The 19,364-nt window shown below is 40.9% G+C and overlaps 1 protein-coding gene across 3 annotated transcripts in view; it reads right to left on the minus strand.

Moving 5' to 3' along the window:
- Positions 1-8,981: 8,981 nt before the first annotated feature.
- The window catches only part of myo1ea (myosin IEa), a 161,161-nt gene continuing 150,778 nt past the window's right edge, over positions 8,982-19,364 (minus strand). For 2 of the 3 annotated variants that reach the window (XM_034190192.1, XM_034190184.1), the window contains exons 27-29: positions 18,897-18,932; positions 10,423-10,592; positions 8,982-10,344 (exon numbers count right to left, since the gene is read on the minus strand). In XM_034190192.1, coding sequence (XP_034046083.1) covers positions 10,268-10,344; positions 10,423-10,592; positions 18,897-18,932 — 283 coding nt within the window. In that variant the 3' untranslated portion in view covers positions 8,982-10,267. The remainder of the gene's footprint in view (positions 10,345-10,422; positions 10,593-18,896; positions 18,933-19,364) is intronic. The other variant, XM_034190198.1, reaches the window with a different exon arrangement.

Genomic DNA, 19,364 nt, shown 5'->3' on the forward strand with positions numbered 1-19,364 from the left:
CTCTTTGTGTCCTCTTTGATAATCTGGTGAATATTTGGGCACTACCAAACTTGCTGTTTTTCTTGTGCAGTGCAGCATGTTGTTAAACATGAGGAGCTTGAAGTGCAAACTTTGAGTAATCGTTTACATCTAAAGTAGGTGAACCGCTTACCAACTGCAGCACTTAAATTTTCTCTCAGTAGTTAGACATTTAACGTCCAAATAATTGACTGCTGAGTATGAGTGCTTGTAGTAACTGTTTTATTAACTAATCAGGTGGAAATGTTACTCTTTGATTTGGTGGAAGATTGCACTGGTTGCAGTGGACAAATAATTGGGCCATTTGTGATTTTAGTTTTGTATGACAGTACGTCTGGAAAGTATTCACAGCACTTCACTTGTTCCACATTTTGTTATGTTACAGCCTTACTCAAAATGCAATAAAGTAATTTATTAAAACTAAGAAATTGCACTTACATAAGTATTCACGCTCTTTGCTCAGTGCTTTGTTGATGCATCTTTGGCAGCAATTACAGCCTCAAGTCTTCTTGAAAATGATGCCACAAGCATCTTTGGCAGCAATTACAGCCTCAAGTCTTCTTGAAAATGATGCCACAAGCTTGGCGCATCTATCTTTGGCCAGTGTTGCCAATTCCTCTTTTCAGCACCTCTTAAGCTCCATCAGGTTGGATGGGGAGCACCCCCCACGTTGTTCAAATGGATTCAGGTATGGGCTCTGGCTGGGCCACTCAAGGACATTCACAGAGTTGTCCTGAAGCCACTCCTTTGATGTCTTGCCTGTGTGCTTAGAGTCACTGTCTTGCTGAAAGAAGAGCTGTCACCCCAGTCTGAGGTCAAGAGCGCTCTGGAGCAGGTTTTCATCCAGGATGTCTCTGTACATTGCCTCATTCATCTTTCCCTCATTCCTGACTAGTCTCCCAGTTCCTGCCACTGACAAACATCTGCACTGCATGATGCTGCCACCATCATGCTTCACTGGAGGGATGGTGCCTGGTTTCCTTCAAACATGACACCTGACATTCACGCCAAAGAGTTCAATCTTTGTCTCATCAGAGAATTTTGTGTCTCAGTCCATCAGGTGCCTTTTGGCAAACTCCAGGTGGGCTGCCATGCGCCTTTTACTAAGGAGTGGCTTCTGTCTGGCCGCACTACCATGCAGGCCTGATTGGTGGATTACTGCAGAAATGGTTGTCCTGGAAGGTTCTTGCTCCACAGAGGAATGCTGGAGCTCTGACAGAGTGACCATCGGGTTCTTGGTCACCTCCTTGTCTAAGGCCCTTCTCCCCTTATTGCTTAGTTTAAGCTGGCGGCCTGCCACCCTGGTGGATCTGAACTTCTACTATTTACAGATAATGGAGGCCACTGTGCTCATTGGGACCTTCAAAGCAGCAGAAATGTTCATGTGCCCTTCCCGAGATTTGTACCTTGAGACAGTCCTCTCTCGGAGGTCTACAGACAATTCCTTTGACTTCATGCTTGGTTTGTGCTCTGACATGCACTGTCAACTGTGGGACCTTATATGTAGACAGGTGTGTGTCTTTCCAATTTACCAGAGGTGGACTCCAGTTAAGCTGTAGAAACATCTCAAGGGTGATCAGTGGAAACAGGATGCACCTGAGCTCAATTTTAAGCTTCATGGCAAAGGCTATGAATAACTTATGTACATGTGATTTCTTTTACTCTGTGAAGTGGGTGTTTCATGTAGCAGGCATGTGCTGTAGTGACTGCATACTTGCATTTCCACCTACAGTATTACTTTATTTTTGCATTGTGCATTTTTCTTTTCATCAGCATTAAAATGTCAGCTTATTATTTATTTAAGCAGAAAATTGGTTTTGGTAGCAAAGCTACAGCATGCAAATTCTGCCTACTTGCATTTGGGTAAGAAACACTTTTCAAAAGTGTCGTTCATCTTTTTTGTTCAACAGTGACTTGATGTTTACAGAAAATATACCATTTACTTTTTAATTTAGTCTTGCATATCTGCAGTGTTATAAAAAAAAGTTTGATGTTGTAACAACTCCTAAATTTAGCCTATTTGATATGTTGTTTCAGTTTTTAGCACTTAGCTTTGACCATTTGTTGTTTTAAAGGGTTCAAAAACTCATTTCAGTCATTGTGTAAAGCACATCAGGCCGTCGAAAATTATAAGTGCTTTATGGAACTTGTCACAAATGTTGGTGTCTAATCGCTTAAAAAAAATTGTGCTTTATACTTGATTGATTGCACTGAAGTGGAGATTACAACCCCTGGCAAAAATTATAGAATCACCAGCCTCGGAGGATGTTCATTCAGTTTAATTTTGTAGAAAAAAAGCAGATGACATGACACAAAAACTAAAGTCATTTCAAATGGCAACTTTCTGGCTTTAAGAAACACTATAAGAAATCAGGAAAAAAAATTGTGGCAGTCAGTAACGGTTACTTTTTTAGACCAAGCAGAGGGGAAAAAATAGGGAATCACTCAATTCTGAGGAAAAAATTATGGAATCATGAAAAACAAAAGAACGCTCCAACACATCACTAGTATTTTGTTGCACCACCTCTGGCTTTTATATCAGCTTGCAGTCTCTGAGGCATGGACTTAATGAGTGACAAACAGTACTCTTCATCAATCTGGCTCCAACTTTCTCTGATTGCTGTTGCCAGATCAGCTTTGCAGGTTGGAGCCTTGTCTTGGACCATTTTCTTCAACTTCCACCAAAGATTTTCAATTGGATTAAGATCCGGACTATTTGCAGGCCATGACATTGACCCTATGTGTCTTTTTGCAAGGAATGTTTTCACAGTTTTTGCTTTATGGCAAGATGCATTATCATCTTGAAAAATGATTTCATCATCCCCAAACATCCTTTCAATTGATGGGATAAGAAAAGTGTCCAAAATATCAATGTAAACTTGTGCATTTATTGATGTAATGACAGCCATCTCCCCAGTGCCTTTACCTGACATGCAGCCCCATATTATCAATGACTGTGGAAATTTACATGTTCTCTTCAGGCAGTCATCTTTATAAAACTCATTGGAACGGCACCAAACAAAAGTTCCAGCATCATCACCTTGCCCAATGCAGATTCGAGATTCATCACTGAATATGACTTTCATCCAGTCATCCACAGTCCACGATTGCTTTTCCTTAGCCCATTGTAACCTTGTCTTTTTCTGTTTAGGTGTTAATGATGCTTTCATTTAGCTTTTCTGTATGTAAATCCCATTTCCTTTAGGCGGTTTCTTACAGTTCGGTCACAGACGTTGACTCCAGTTTCCTCCCTTTCGTTCCTCATTTGTTTTGTTGTGCATTTTCAATTTTTGAGACACATTGCTTTAAGTTTTCTGTCTTGACGCTTTGATGTCTTCCTTGGTCTACCAGTATGTTTGCCTTTAACAACCTTCCCATGTTTGTATTTGGTCCAGAGTTTAGACACAGCTGACTGTGAACAACCAACATCTTTTGCAACATTGCGTGATGATTTACCCTCTTTTAAGAGTTTGATAATCCTCTCCTTTGTTTCAATTGACATCTCTCATGTTGGAGCCATGATTCATGTCAGTCCTTTTGGTGCAACAGCTTTCCAAGGTGTGATCACTCCTTTTTAGATGCAGACTAACGAGCAGATCTGATTTGATGCAGGTGTTAGTTTTGAGGATGAAAATTTACAGGGTGATTCCATAATTTTTTCCTCAGAATTGGGTGAGTCCATATTTTTTCCCCTCTGCTTGGTCTAAAAAAGTAACCGTTACTGACTGACAATTTTTTTTCCTGATTTCTTTGTGTTTCTTAAAGCCAGAAAGTTGCCATTTGAAATGACTTTAGTTTTGTGTCATGTCTGTGATCTGCTTTTTTTCTACAAAATTAAACAACTGAATGAACATCCTCCGAGGCCAGTGATTCCATAATTATTGCCAGGGGTTGTAGACAATGTTTGCTGAGAATTAGTGGGTTCTATGGCCACTTGCCAAAAGTGAAGTTAATCATGTCAGTACATTATAGAATCATACAGTTCTACGTTGCCAGTCCTCTCATAAATTTACGGATCTGATTTCTTGTATACACAGAGAAAGTTCTACATCTTGAAATGGATTTGGTTTCATATGAGAAACCAGACTTTGCCTATGTCCAGCTTTAAAACTGTTTTCATTCTGAAATTAACGCAACATTTTATGGATATTGTGTCAGACTGTTTAGTACACCTTGTTTCAAATAGGAATTGATAAAAATAGTAATTGTGCACACATCTAATCCTGATTAGGCCAGGTGCAGGATAATCAAGAATAGCAAACAAAAAAAAAAAAAAATCCGCACACCGGTAGAGCTCCCAAAGCCTTTAATTGACCAAAAAAACAGCGTTTCGATCCTGAGGTCTTCTTCAGGCAAGTAAGTTGCCTGAAGACCGGTGTGTGGATTTTCTTTCTTTGTCAAATAGGAGTTGGGCTAGAAGTATAACTTTGTCTAAATCAGTCAACACTTTTCACAAGAGCCATTTTAAATAAAATGTTTTAGAGATGGTTATTTGAGTTTTTGCATAAATTTTGGTCACCTTCCTTTTCTTTTTAAAGACTTATGATGGAGATAGAATTTGATAGTTCTGAAGGTAACTTACCTCAATTAAAAAGATTAGGGTACTGATTAGAAAAAGAGCCCTTTAACGTACTGTACGAGTACATCTTATAAACTCGTATAACATCTTATTATGCTCCTAATATCTCAGAAAATAAACATCAGAATATAATAGACTGTCTACTTTGTAATATATGTCATTTCACAAAAATTGTAAATTAATTTTTCTGAGAATAAAAAGTGAACATTGAACAACCCAATTTTCAGCAAACATGTAGTGCTTGACGCAGCCACAAGGAGGCAGTGAACCCTAGAGAGGACAAAGGTTAAAAGATAGTGGGGTTTGAAGAACAATGTAGTTAAAAGGAATGACAGTACAGTAAGCAGAGTATTGGTGAATTAATGGCAGTACAGAGTGGTGACGCCGCCTCTGTCGTGTGATGACTTCCTGCAGGGATGACTGACAGCCACTACTTATTTATGCTGGTATAAGTGTTGGTGAAGGTTGATGTGGCCCACACCAGGGATGGCTAATCCACAAAGGGCCAACAACAGTTTACAGGTTTTCATTCTAGGAACTGCATCAAATAGCACAGACTGGAGGGGATTCAGCAATGCTACCCACTGAGATGCACCTGCAAGCTGAGAGCCTCATCTGCAGGTTTCACCAATCTGGTTAAAATTGGAAATTGAGGCGTGAAATTGCTATAGAGGCAACAGTGTTTATATGATGCTGGCTTAATAGTGTAGGATTTAGGGGTGTTTATTAGCAGAAACAGAACATAGCATTCATAACCGTTCATTATTGTCTAATTACCTGCAACATTGAATAGATGTTTTCAGAGCCGTAGCCCAAAACGGACAAATATATGCTGCCCTTCACATTTTGCAGAGCAGCCAGAAGAGTCAAGAAGAAACTGTTTGTTCCTCTGTACATTGCCTGCTGGATCCCAGCACAGGCAAACATGTCTGAGAGCCCTCATTTGTGTGAAACGGAGGATCAGCACATGAAGGAAAACAAAATCAAGACCAGCGACGGAATAATGCTCAGCAACCTCACCATGAGATGACACAAAAACGTACACGCTGTGGCTTTCCACATGCATTTATACTGTGTTCTACACCCCATGTCCCTGTTCAATGTTCCTTACAGCAGTGGATGGAAAAGAAATTATAGACATTGTGAATGTAAATATAAAACATCTACCGATTTAAATGAAATTGATATGGTGGTGGTAAAACAGGTCATTGAATGGAGTGTAGAACCATTAACATACATCTGTAACTTATTTCAAACCGGTAAATTTCCCAATCAAATGAAAATAGCTAAGGTTGTGCCGCTGTATAAGACTGGGGATAGATACCACTTCACAAATTATAGACCTGTTTCTTTGCTTCCACAATTTTCCAAATTAATAGAAAAGTTATTCAATAATAGATTAGACAAATTCATAAATAAACATAAATTACTTACTGATAGTCAATATGGATTCAGAGCACATAGTTCAACATCACTTACATTAATAGAATCAGTTGAGATTACAAACGCCATAGACCACAAATTACATTCAGTTGGAATATTTATAGACCTTAAAAAGGCTTTTGATACAATCAATCATGACATATTAATCAATAAACTTGAACAGTGTGGGATTAGGGGGTTGGTGTTGCACTGGGTGAGAAGCTACTTAAGTAACAGAAAACAGTTTGTGAAGTTGGGGGAATATACATCTTCATGCTTGGACAATGCTTATGGCGTCCCACAGGGGTCAGTATTGGGTCCAAAACTTTCTAATTTATATAAATGATATTGTCAATGTTTCCAAAATATTAAAATTAGTATTATTTGCAGATGACAAGCATTTTTTGTTCAGGGGGGGATTTGCAGGAGTTACTGAGGAGGATCAGTATACGAGGGCTGTCAATAAAGTATAGGTCCTTTTTATTTTTTTCAAAAACTATATGGATTTCATTCATATGTTTTTACGTCAGACATGCTTGAACCCTCGTGCGCATGCATGAGTTTTTCCACGCCTGTTGGTGACGTCATTCGCCTGTGAGCACTCCTTGTGGGAGGAGTCGTCCAGCCCCTTGTCGGAATTCCTTTGTCTGAGAAGTTGCTGAGAGACTGGCACGTTGTTTGATCAAAATTTTTTCTAAACCTGTGAGACACATCGAAGTGGACACGGTTCGAAAAATTAAGCTGGTTTTCAGTGAAAATTTTAACGGCTGATGAGAGATTTTGAGGTGATACTGTCGCTTTAAGGACTTCCCACGGTGCGAGACGTCGCGCAGCGCTCTCAGGCGCCGTCGTCAGCCTGTTCAAGCTGAAAACCTCCACATTTCAGGCTCTATTGATCCAGGACATCGTGAGAGAACAGAGAAGTTTCAGAAGAAGTCGGTTTCAGCATTTTATCCGGATATTCCACTGTTAAAGGAGATTTTTTTAATGAAAGACGTGCGGACGGGTCCGCGCGTCGGGACGCAGCCGACGCGGTGCGGTGGCACAGGTAAAACACCTCCGTGTTGATAACCATTTGTAAAATCCAGGTGGCTTTTGATGGCTTTCAGTGGAGTGAGTGTATGAGAAATTGTTTAACAGCAGGACATGTTCCAACTTGTCCTTAAAGCTTCCAACAGAGGTGTTTTTCCTGCGGCGGCTGCGAGCCGACGCGCGGACCCATCCGCACGTCTTTCATTAAAAAAATCTTTAACAGTGGAATATCCGGATAAAATGCTGAAACCGACTTCTTCTGAAACTTCTCTGTTCTCTCACGACGTCCTGGATCAATAGAGCCTGAAATGTGGAGGTTTTCAGCTTGAACAGGCTGATGACGGCGGCTGAGAGCGCTGCGCGACGTCTCGCACCGTGGGAAGTCCTTAAAGCGACAGTATCACCTCAAAATCTCTCATCAGCCGTTAAAATTTTCACTGAAAACCTGCTTAATTTTTCGAACCGTGTCCACTTCGATGCGTCTCACAGGTTTAGAAAAAATTTTGATCAAACAAAGCGCCAGTCTCTCAGCAACTTCTCAGACAAAGGAATTCCGACGAGGGGCTGGACGACTCCTCCCACAAGGAGTGCTCACAGGCGAATGACGTCACCGACAGGCGTGGAAAAACTCACGCATGCGCACGAGGGTTCAAGCATGTCTGACGTAAAAACATATGAATGAAATCCATATAGTTTTTGAAAAAAATAAAAAGGACCTATACTTTATTGACAGACCTCGTAGAAATGGGAAACAAACAAATTAGCATTAAACTTAAGTAAAACAAAATACATGTTATTTGGCTATTGTAATACAGACATACAGGTTCAGTTACAAGTCGAGGGGGTAGATATTGAAAGGGTACATGAAAATAAGTTTCTGGGGGTGATAATAGATGATAAGATAAACTGGAAGACTCATATAAAACATATACAAAGTAAACTGTCAAGAAGCATTTCAGTTCTAAACAAAGGGAAACATATTCTGGACCACAACTCACTCCGCATTCTTTACTGCTCACTGGTTTTACCATATTTACAGTACTGTGCAGAGGTATGGGGTAATACTTATAAAGGTACAACACAATCACTATCAGTAATGCAGAAAAGAGCTATAAGAATTATTCATAATACTGGCTATAGAGATCATACAAATCCACTATTTTTACAATCTAAATTCTTAAAATTCACAGACTTGGTTCATTTTCAAACAGTACAAATCGTGTATAAAGCAATAAACAATTTACTTCCAGCAAATATTAAAAATATGTTAACAGATAAGGGGATTGCAATCTGAGGGGGAAATTTAATTTAAACCATCAGTGGGCACGAACAACAAAAGGTTTCTGTATTTCTGTCTGCGGGGTGAGGATGTGGAACATATTGGGAGTGGGGCTCAAGCAATGTCCAAGCATGAACCAGTTCAAACAGCGGTACAAAAATATGGTTTTTTCTAGGTATAGGGAGGAGGAAGGGTAATGAGGGTTAGGGTGTTTTTGTTTTTTGCTTCGGCTTGTAAATATATAGTATTTTGTATGTAAGTAGGTATGTGTAGGTGTATATTTATGTTTGTGTATATATATATATATATATATATATATATATATATATATATATATATATATATATATATATATATATATATATATATATATATATATCGGTTTAGGTGTGTAGGAATCTATGTGTATATGTGGCAAAGGGTATTACTGGTTGTGGGGAAGAAGGGGTAGGGAAAAATAAGCTGATGCTTCTCCCTACCCCTTTTCGGACATGTTGGGTACACAGTAGGAACTTTTTTGTTGTCTTCACTGATCTATCTTGTAATTGTTGTATCAAATGTTCGAAATAAACAGTTTTCATTAATTCATTCATTCATTGTTATGCTGAAAGAATCTAAGAAGACAAAGCTCTCCAAATCAGCACAAGCAAATGTGTAAAGAGTCTAATTACTGTTTTTCTGAATTAAAAAAAAAAAATCAAGCAAATATATACAGTACTGCATGCTTTATTAAAAGATGACTTTTATATTGCACAAGGATGTTTGGAATCATCCAAGATCAAACTAATGATGTCTGAGATGTCTGAGTAGAATTATGAAAAGCAGGAATGTAAAAGCACAGCAGTGCAAAAGAAGCATACAAACGGCAGAGCCAACACATACCTTATTTGTGTATTGGTAGTATGATAGAAAAATGTGCAGAAATCCTGCCTTTTGAAAATTATTTCATGTCTGCAAAAAGCAAAAAAAATCTCACCATTTGTGATTCTATCAGTGGACTGGAAAAAGGCAGTCCTGTGAGTGTTAAAACTCCTTCAGAGAAAATACACAATTAATTTAAATGCTCCTACATATGAACACATATACAGAACATGTATGTAAAATGCCTGTGTCATCAGTTCATGTAAACAAATGAGTTTCAGTAAGTCGGCTTATTGCCCGCTTGGCAACCTGTCCTTCAACGATGGGACTCGTGACACGAACGTGGTGATGTTGGCAGTACCTGTACCGTTAAAGTGCTAAAACCCCACAGACACACACCACGGTCATCTTACAGTATGAAGGGCCCAAAAACAGCTTTCCAGGTCATTCCCCAGTTCTATCGCAGCTTGGCTGGGTTTGCCCTTTATTTTTTTTTTTTTTTTTTTTTACTAAATAGATATATAATTTTTTTTTAAATCACAATGTGATGTGCTTCCCTGTCAGTAAAATAAATATTCCTGATAAACAGCCGTCGTTTTCAGTTTCCTACAAAGAGACGGTGACACAGTGGAAGTAAAATCACAGCCTGGTCCCACAGATTATACTTCATTTCCACACTTCCAAACACTTTAGCAAGATGCAAATGACAGAGACAGAGAGACAGAGACAGAGAGAGAGAGAGAGAGAGAGAGAGAGAGAGAGAGAGAGAGAGAGAGAGAGAGAGAGAGAGAGAGAGAGAGAGAGAGAGAGAGAGAGAGAGAGCTATAAATACAATAAATAGTTTTGTTCAGTACTCAAATGGGCCGGGGAAGAAAACAAGACCCTGAGGTCAAACAGTCTTCAGATCCTGGTTTCAAAGCTCTGGCGCTCTTCTGATTTGCTGTAACAGAGTTACATTCATTCACCATGAGACAGTGGAGTACCGAGTGCGAACTTTCAGAAAACTCCCACAGTGCTTTGGACAGTCGACTCCATCCCGTCCTCTGAGAAGGTCGGCATGGATGCAGCAACCTGATCTAGATCTTGGTGACGTAATTGTTGGGGAAGAGTCCCTGCTTCCCACGGAGTCGTCCCATCCACCATCCAGATGCATCTGATGGACAGACAGAGTGGTGAGATCTTCACGCAACATGACATACTTGATGATAAACAAAATTAATCAGGTGTTTACCCTCTTTAATGATGTCTATGACGTCGTCGGCGTTAAAACTGAGCTCATCCGTGTCCTGTGCATCGTAGGCGTACAGGGCTTTGCACTGGGGCACCTGGGGTTTTGGTTTGGGTGCAGGTTTGGGTCGGCCTCCTCCTGGCGTGGGCCTGCTGACTGATGGTCTGTGGGCCCTGAAGCACAATGAGACGCAGATGGAGAAACCGCACGGATCTCAACATCTGCAGGAGCTGCAGGAAAGTTCCTACATGAACAGTTCACTATGCCCAGAGAGGGCACGTTATACGGTGCACCTACAAATACGAGGTCTGTGAGAAAACTATCCGACCTTTTTATTTTTTTCAAAAACCATATGGATTTGAATCATGTGCGCTTGCATCAGACAAGCTTGAACCTTCATGCGCATGCGTGAGTTTTTTCACGCCTGTCGGTTGCGTCATTCACCTGTGGGCAGGCTTTGAGTGAGCACTGGTCCACCCCCCTCGTCGGATTTTTATTGTCAGGGAAATGGCTGAGAGGCTGCCCCTTTGCTCCATGAAATTTTTTTCAGAAACTGTTAGAGACAGCCAGTTGGAAACCATTCGAAAGATTCAGATGGATTTCGGTGAAGATTCTGTCGGTGTCACACGGATTAAGGAGTGTTAAAACCTTTTTAAAGACGGCCCACAGTGGCGGAGGGCGTGCGGCGCACCAAGCGGCCATCGACAGGCTGGAACGACCAGATCATTTCTAAACTGAACGCTGTGTTGATCTGGGACATCGTGTGACTACCACAGAAATGGCAAGAGAGCTGGACATAGCACTTTTGGGGCACATTCCACTGTTACAGGAGATTTTGTAATGAAAGACGTGTGGAGGATTTCGCTTGTCGGCACGGAGCGGCTCATTGCGTGCAACAAAAAAAAAACACCTCCGTGTTGGAAACCATTCAGAAGATTCAGATGGCTTTTGATGGCTTTTCAGTCAAGTGAGTATCCGAGAAATTGTTTAACAGCTGGGCATGTTCCAACTTGTCCTGTGAGACTTCCAACACGGAGGTGTTGTTTGTCCAGCGGCAGCGAGTGGCTGTGTCCCGACGCGCAAATCCGTCCGCACGTCTTTCATTACAAAATCTCCTTTAACAGTGGAATGTGCCGATAAAGTGCTAATCCCGACCTCTTCTGAAACTTCTCTGCTAGTCACATGACGTCCTGCATCAACAGAGCCTTAAATTTGGAAGTGATCTGCTCGTTCCAGCCTGTCGATGGCCGCTCGGGGTGCGGTGCGCCCTCCGCCGCCGTGGGCCATTTTTAATCCAGTTTTAATGGTCCTTAATCCGTGTGACGCCGACAGAATCTTCACCGAAATCCATCTGAATCTTTCGAATGGTTTCCAACTGGCTGTCTCTAACAGTTTCTGAAAAAAAATTCATGGAGCAAAGCGGCAGCCTCTCAGCCATTTCACTGACAATAAAAATACGACGACGGGGGTGGACCAGTGCTCACTCAAAGCCTGCCCACAGGCGAATGACGCAACCGAAAGGCGTGAAAAAAACTCACGCATGCGCACGAAGGTTCAAGCTTGTCTGATGCAAGCGCACATGATTTAAATCCATATAGTTTTTGAAAAAATAAAAAGATCGGATACTTTTCTCACAGACCTCGTATGTGTGGAGACAGCAAGTTAATAAAGATCTGCAGATTATCTTCAAAACATCTTGCAGATTGCAGCTGAAAGAGGCATTGCAAAGACATTTTCGTGTTTAGAAACAAATTCTGTGTCTGTTGCTTTAAACTGAAAAAAGCTGCTACTGGCCACGCCCCCTCTGCCTTGATAGGCATGTCTCACAGAACAAGAGGACTTCCGATATGGACTTCTGTGACATATGTCGTGAAACTCTCAAACGAGGATTTGTAGTCTTAAATTTTGCTTCTGGCAGGGTATTTTCTACATGTACAACCAGAGAATTGAATGACTTATATGAGAGTTGTTAACCCCCAAATCATGAATCAGCTGCAAATAGTGAATTATCCACAAACCATTAATTGCAAAAGGCGCAATATAATTCACTAATTCACAAAATTCAATTTTTGTACATTTTTCCAAACTGAGTGCTGTGGTATAACCAGCAGGACCCCACTAATGTGTGCAGTGAATTTGGTTGACACCACACCTGAATTTATTGAATATTTTTCTGGTGTCTTGTTTTTGCACTTCGTAGACGGTCCTACGCTTCCGTTTCACAGTCGCCTGCTCGTTCAGGTCAATGTTATTTTTCCAGCTCAGAGGATGGCTCATATGGATTAAAATAAGGCTGTATCTCGTTGTCTACCTTCCTGAGGTTAGAAACTAGTGTTTGTTTTTCTACGTTTCTCTTAAGGTTACTGAGCAGTTTACCAGAGGGGGAGGTTTCTGTCCTCTGTGAGTTTGACAGGTGGACTGTCCCAGTCAAACTCCTCACCTGACACTGTCCCCGGAGCGGGACACACCCATCAGGGGCCGGGCGTTTGACACCAGAAGAGACAGCTCCTCACGGATCACCTCCCCACCTCACCAGCTGTAGTGACCCCACCAAAAATTAAAAAAAAAATATATATATAGTAATAATAATAATAATAAATCATTTTCGCAGTGATTGGGTTTGCGATCAAGATTTCCTGCAGTAATTGATCCATAAACTGAAATCCATAAACTACTTAAACTGAAAAAATACATATATTATGATATGAGCAAAGCGGCGCATAGCAGTGTGAAGCTCACTCATGGTACAGAGCATCCTAAACAGGAACAGCCAAAATTCAAATCCACAGTAAAACAGGAAATGTTCAAATGTCAAACACTTCCTGGATTGACAGACGATATCCCATGGAATCTCACGGGAACTCAGTGGCAAGCTCACACTCAAACGGGAAGTGCCGAATTCTCAATCACAGTGAAACAGGAAATGTTGAACACTTCCTGGCATGGGTGGAGCTAGAGCAGAGGGCGGGGTTTCACTGGACTCCCCTGAAATCTGATTGGACACAGATGATTGACATGTCACAGCACCACACATCTGGTTGAAAAGACCTGTATTTTCAAATCAGTGAGTCACACTGACTGCTAGGTTCCTCCTGTCCAGTAGTTTGTGCTGTGTACCACAAAAGTTCTAATCCACCTTAGTAGAAGAAAAAAGTGTTTGCAGATTTGAACTGAACACGTCGTTTGAACTATGGACTTCTAATCACACCAAACTTATATTGGTGAGTAAATTACCGTATTTTATGTCAGAAATGAGGTCCAGGTTGTTAAAAGCAGCATTTCTCCTTTAATTCGGGTTGCCTTAAGCTAACAGACAGCAGCTGGTTCATGTTCTGTTGGCTTATTAGTGCAGCAGACAACTGAAACAATCCTTCAAATGGGGATACAAGCATCAAATTCAGCATAAATACAGCTGGAGCAAAATTAAAGGATTATAAGAGATCTTTCATCCCTTCGGCCATTAGGCTGTATAACACACATTGATGGTGTTAATGTTTGCTTGTGTTTTTGTATTTTGTGCTCATTTGTTGTATGTCTCTTTTTGCTGCTGGACAGTTGAATTTCCCTCTGGGGGGGGGGGGGGGGGGGAATCAATAAAATATTATCTATCTATCTGTCTATTTAACTTTTGACCCCTGTACAAACTGAAACTGACCTTTGTCACCATTCTTCCTGCTTTTACCCCATAACTCCAGAACATTCAGTCACAGATTGTCCAAACTATACCTTTTTGGAATCTTTATGATCAGGCAAATAATGTGGTGTAGTTTTCGATATGATTGGAACATCTTTTAATTTAGACCCCTGTGTAATTCTTCAATTGACCCCTACCTGGCTGCCTATTGAAAATTCAAGTGGCCACTCAGTTTTTTCAAGAGTTCATGTCTGTGGATTATTTGTGCCAAATTTGATGTTTGTATCACCATTTGCAGGATTCCACTCTAAATATTCTCTTATCTGCTGCACTATATATGAGATGTAAGATGCTGCTCCTCAGTGTTTCTCAATTGCCCTCAAAAGTATTGTAACACTTGGTATTTCACACATTTTAATTTGTTTATTCCATTTCAAATACATTTTTTTTTCTAAAATTATCTTCCTTAACTCAAACTGAAAGCAAATCTCTACAACTTGATATAATTTAATTAAAAATATAAAATCCAGCTTCCTGATGAAGTGGTGTAGAGGAGGATTTTCGTAAAAAGACCTGAAAGTTCAGCTACAATTTGACAGAAAGTAAATTTCAGATGAAAGCCTAGATTTGATGTTTTGGTGAAAGATAATTTTGTATTTCTTCATAATTGATGTAAAGACAGTCCAAGACATATTCAGTGACTTGGAAATGTTCATGTTTCCATCCCCTGACTTGTCTAAAGAAAACTGGCAATAAAGCTGATTATAATTTTCAGGTTTCATCAAGTTTTAGAGATTTGCTTTCAGTTTGAGTTTGAGGAAGATAATTTTAAAAATTTTTATTGAAAGGTTTCAGTCATGCTCATGCTCCCAAGAACAATTTTACTGAAAAAATCTGAAGGACCTAAAGGACATGGTCAGATGACTAGGGGCTTTTCCAGGCATGTGAGAGGCAAAGAAAGAAAATGCTTAAAAATGCGGGGGGCGGGGGGCCAGCTTCTGGGGGGCCTCCGCCCCCCCAGAAGCTGAAATGTTTTTGCCATGCTAATGCTCCCCTGAAGCATTTACTCAAAATAACGTCTGAAGGACCTCAATGACATGGTGAGATGCTGATGAGCTTTGCTCATTCATGTCCGTGACATATGCATATTATGAATGATCTTCACATTTTGGGAGATCCGCGTTCACGTTTTGGGAGATATTTTTTCAGCATTCACGTTTTGCAATTAATGGTTTGCGGATAATTCACGATTTGCAGCTGATTCACGTTTCGGGGGTTAACAAGGTCTAACTATATTTATGTCTAAATGGTAGATGAGAACAGTTTAACACAACATTAACACATCGTGGTTGTTAAAAAAGTTTAACTTGATGGTGACAAGAACTCCCAATGAATGAATACACACAAGTGTAAAATTAAAGCAAAACCCATGTAAAGTGTATTAGTGAGGTACTGAGCCACAGCTCGTCACAAGATCTACTTCAGCATCCCTTGGTAATAACTGCCCTCTACTACTAAGAAAGTTTTTAATTCCCTGATTTTGTGGTGTCTGACACAAAGAGTATCAGGATGTAATTCTTTTACAATCACTCTGTTTTTGAAAATTCATTTCTAACCCATTTGTCAGTCTCATGTGAAAATGTATCTTGACCAATTAATTTTTAAATTTGTTTTACATTTGTGTATTCACAAATCAACCACAAGATGGTGATAAACTACCTGCTACATGTTTACACACACAGATATACACTCAACAAAAATATAAACGCAACACTTTTGGTTTTGCTCCCATTTTGTATAAGATGAACTCAAAGATCTAAAACTTTTTCCACATACACAATATCACCATTTCCCTCAAATACTGTTCACAAACCAGTCTAAATCTGTGATACTGAGCACTTCTCCTTTGCTGAGATAATCCATCCCACCTCACAGGTGTGCCATATCAAAATGCTGATTAGACACCATGATTAGTGCACAGGTGTGCCTTAGACTGCCCACAATAAAAGGCCACTCTGAAAGGTGCAGTTTTATCACACAGCACAATGCCACAGATGTCGCAAGATTTGAGGGAGCGTGTAATTGGCATGCTGACAGCAGGAATGTCAACCAGAGCTGTTGCTCGTGTATTGAATGTTCATTTCTCTACCATAAGCCGTCTCCAAAGGCGTTTCAGAGAATTTGGCAGTACATCCAACCAGCCTCACAACCGCAGACCACGTGTAACCACACCAGCCCAGGACCTCCACATCCAGCATGTTCACCTCCAAGATCATCTGAGACCAGCCACTCGGACAGCTGCTGAAACAATCGGTTTGCATAACCAAAGAATTTCTGCACAAACTGTCAGAAACCGTCTCAGGAAAGCTCATCTGCATGCTCGTCGTCCTCATCGGGGTCTCGACCTGACTCCAGTTCATCGTCGTAACCGACTTGAGTGGGCAAATGCTCACATTCGCTGGCGTTTGGCACGTTGGAGAGGTGTTCTCTTCACGGATGAATCCCGGTTCACACTGTTCAGGGCAGATGGTAGACAGCGTGTGTGGCGTCATGTGGGTGAGCAGTTTTCTGATGTCAATGTTGTGGATCGAGTGGCCCATGGTGGCGGTGGGGTTATGGTATGGGCAGACGTCTGTTATGGACGAAGAACACAGGTGCATTTTATTGATGGCATTTTGAATGCACAGAGATACCGTAACGAGATCCTGAGGCCCATTGTTGTGCCATACATCCAAGAACATCTCCTCATGTTGCAGCAGGATAATGCACGGCCCCATGTTGCAAGGATCTGTACACAATTCTTGGAAGTTGAAAATGTCCCAGTTCTTGCATGGCCGGCATACTCACCGGACATGTCACCCATTGAGCATGTTTGGGATGCTCTGGACCGGCGTATACGACAGTGTGTACCAGTTCCTGCCAATATCCAGCAACTTCACACAGCCATTGAAGAGGAGTGGACCAACATTCCACAGGCCACAACTGACAACCTGATCAACTCTATGCGAAGGAGATGTGTTGCACTGCATGAGGCAAATGGTGGTCACACCAGATACTGACTGGTATCCCCCCCCCCCCCCCCCCCCCAATAAAACAAAACTGCACCTTTCAGAGTGGCCTTTTATTGTGGACAGTCTAAGGCACACCTGTGCACTAATCATGGTGTCTAATCAGCATCTTGGTATGGCACACCTGTGAGGTGGGATGGATTATCTCAGCAAAGGAGAAGTGCTCACTATCACAGATTTAGACTGGTTTGTGAACAATATTTGAGGGAAATGGTGATATTGTGTATGTGGAAAAAGTTTTAGATCTTTGAGTTCATCTCATACAAAATGGGAGCAAAACCAAAAGTGTTGCGTTTATATTTTTGTTGAATGTACTAAACATAGAAAATGTTTATGGCCCCGTCTTACAGTGCTATGGTGCACAGTCTAAAGTGCATGGTGCAAATAGACTTGGGGCGTGTGCCAAATGCACAGAGTGCAAAGTGTTTGTTTTTAGTAAATTCTTCATGAGGGTATTCTGAAACCAGTCAGTTGCTGATGTGCCTTCAACAGAAGTGAGAGGTTTTCTGGTGAACAAACAGTTATACACAGAAAGTATGAAAGTAAGAACTGCAGTCATTCACCACAGGTCCCTGAGGTAAAGCACTACAGCGCCTCCTGCAACCCCTCCTCCTACATATCCCATCAGGCACAGGCAGGGGTACCGCCAGGGATTTTGGGCCTGATGGAAAGAAATTTTACTAGCCCCCCCCCCATATTATTTTGTCAGTATTATAATTGTATTAGGGGCCTCTCTGGACCCCTGTCAATCATGGGGCTCTGGAATCCTTCTCCTTATTCTCCCCTTTTCGGCACCCCTGAGAACAGGCAGCATTCCCATCCTTGCTGCACCTGGATACCATGGTCACTGTGGACTTGGTGTTTCCTGCCTGTGAACCCGGGAAGGAAGAAAAAAAATTTTCACCTCCATATGAGGTTTAAAATAATTTATTTTGGCTGCTCCCACTTTGTTTGCGATACTATAGCAGATCCATGTGTGAATGTGGGATGTTTACGGCGGATGCTCCTCCAGACCCAACTCTTGATATATAAAAGACGCCATGAATGAGGAACTTTCTGTTTTGGAGGTAACATGCTAACCGCTCACCCTGAAGTTTAAATTCTTAAAAACAACTTTAGCTTTAATTTTTATTTCAGTAAAGTGTATACCTGAATAAGAACAAGCCAGCAAAAAAGCTGGACAGTGAGGACTGTTTCAGTACATTACTACATGTTCACTGCAAAAAAAAAAAAAAACAATTTCTCATTGATGACAGGATAAATCAGAAGTGAAATTAAATCTATTTTATGGCGCTGTCACACCTTGATGATTTAGCCTACGTATTCTGAGTTATTAAATATTTCGCGAATACGCTGGCGTACGTCTAATAAGTTAAGGGTAAAGTTTTGTATAAGCTAAGAGCACATTGAAGCCCCCTGGTATACGTCGTCAATGAAACATTTTGTGCGTGCATATGCGGGCCACAACTTGTAGTTACTCCTAAGTCGAAATACGTGGAGATAACTTATTTCTAACCTATGAGTAACTTACTTTGAACCTAAGTGTAACTTATATAGAACTTATCTCCCATGCATATTGACGCATGTAGACGTATTTGATGGACGACCACAGAACATACTGAACGTGTCAGCTACCGTATAATGGCGTATTGGCAATTTTCAAGGTGTGCCAGGCCCTTTAGCTCTGTTATCTTTTGATTTAATATGTACTGTTTTAAGATAGTGCTGAAAACGTTTCTACAACCACCACCCAAAACACTGCAAACTCAACTCACATTCCTCCATTTGAAGCTGTCCGTCTGTCTCCATTACTACAAAAGAATATGTTAACCAAATTATGTCAAATTATACAGCAACAGATGTGTGTACACGTGTCTGTATAAATATAAACACATACGGTGAGACCATCATGTCATCCTGCAGGTACACCTTTTACTACAAATTGTACTATGTGCACGTGTTAACAGTTTGTGGTAGGTGCTACATGCGAGTAAAGTCAGTCATATTTAATATTTACACAGGGGCAGACAAAATCACGCAAACGCCTCACAGTTATTGTGTCAGCTACAAAAAACTCAATACAGATTCAAAAGTTTGTCAACAAAAGTACAACTATACATGTACATCCGCATGTATTTCCACAGGATTTGTAAGCCTGAGTGTGCATGTGTTTTACTAAGGGCCCCTTCACACATAGTATGAATGTGGTCGAATTGCGCATGAAGTGTGCATGAAGCAGAAAT

The sequence above is a fragment of the Thalassophryne amazonica genome, chromosome 2 (genome assembly GCF_902500255.1).
Source record: "Thalassophryne amazonica chromosome 2, fThaAma1.1, whole genome shotgun sequence".
Classification (NCBI taxonomy): Eukaryota; Metazoa; Chordata; class Actinopteri; order Batrachoidiformes; family Batrachoididae; genus Thalassophryne; species Thalassophryne amazonica.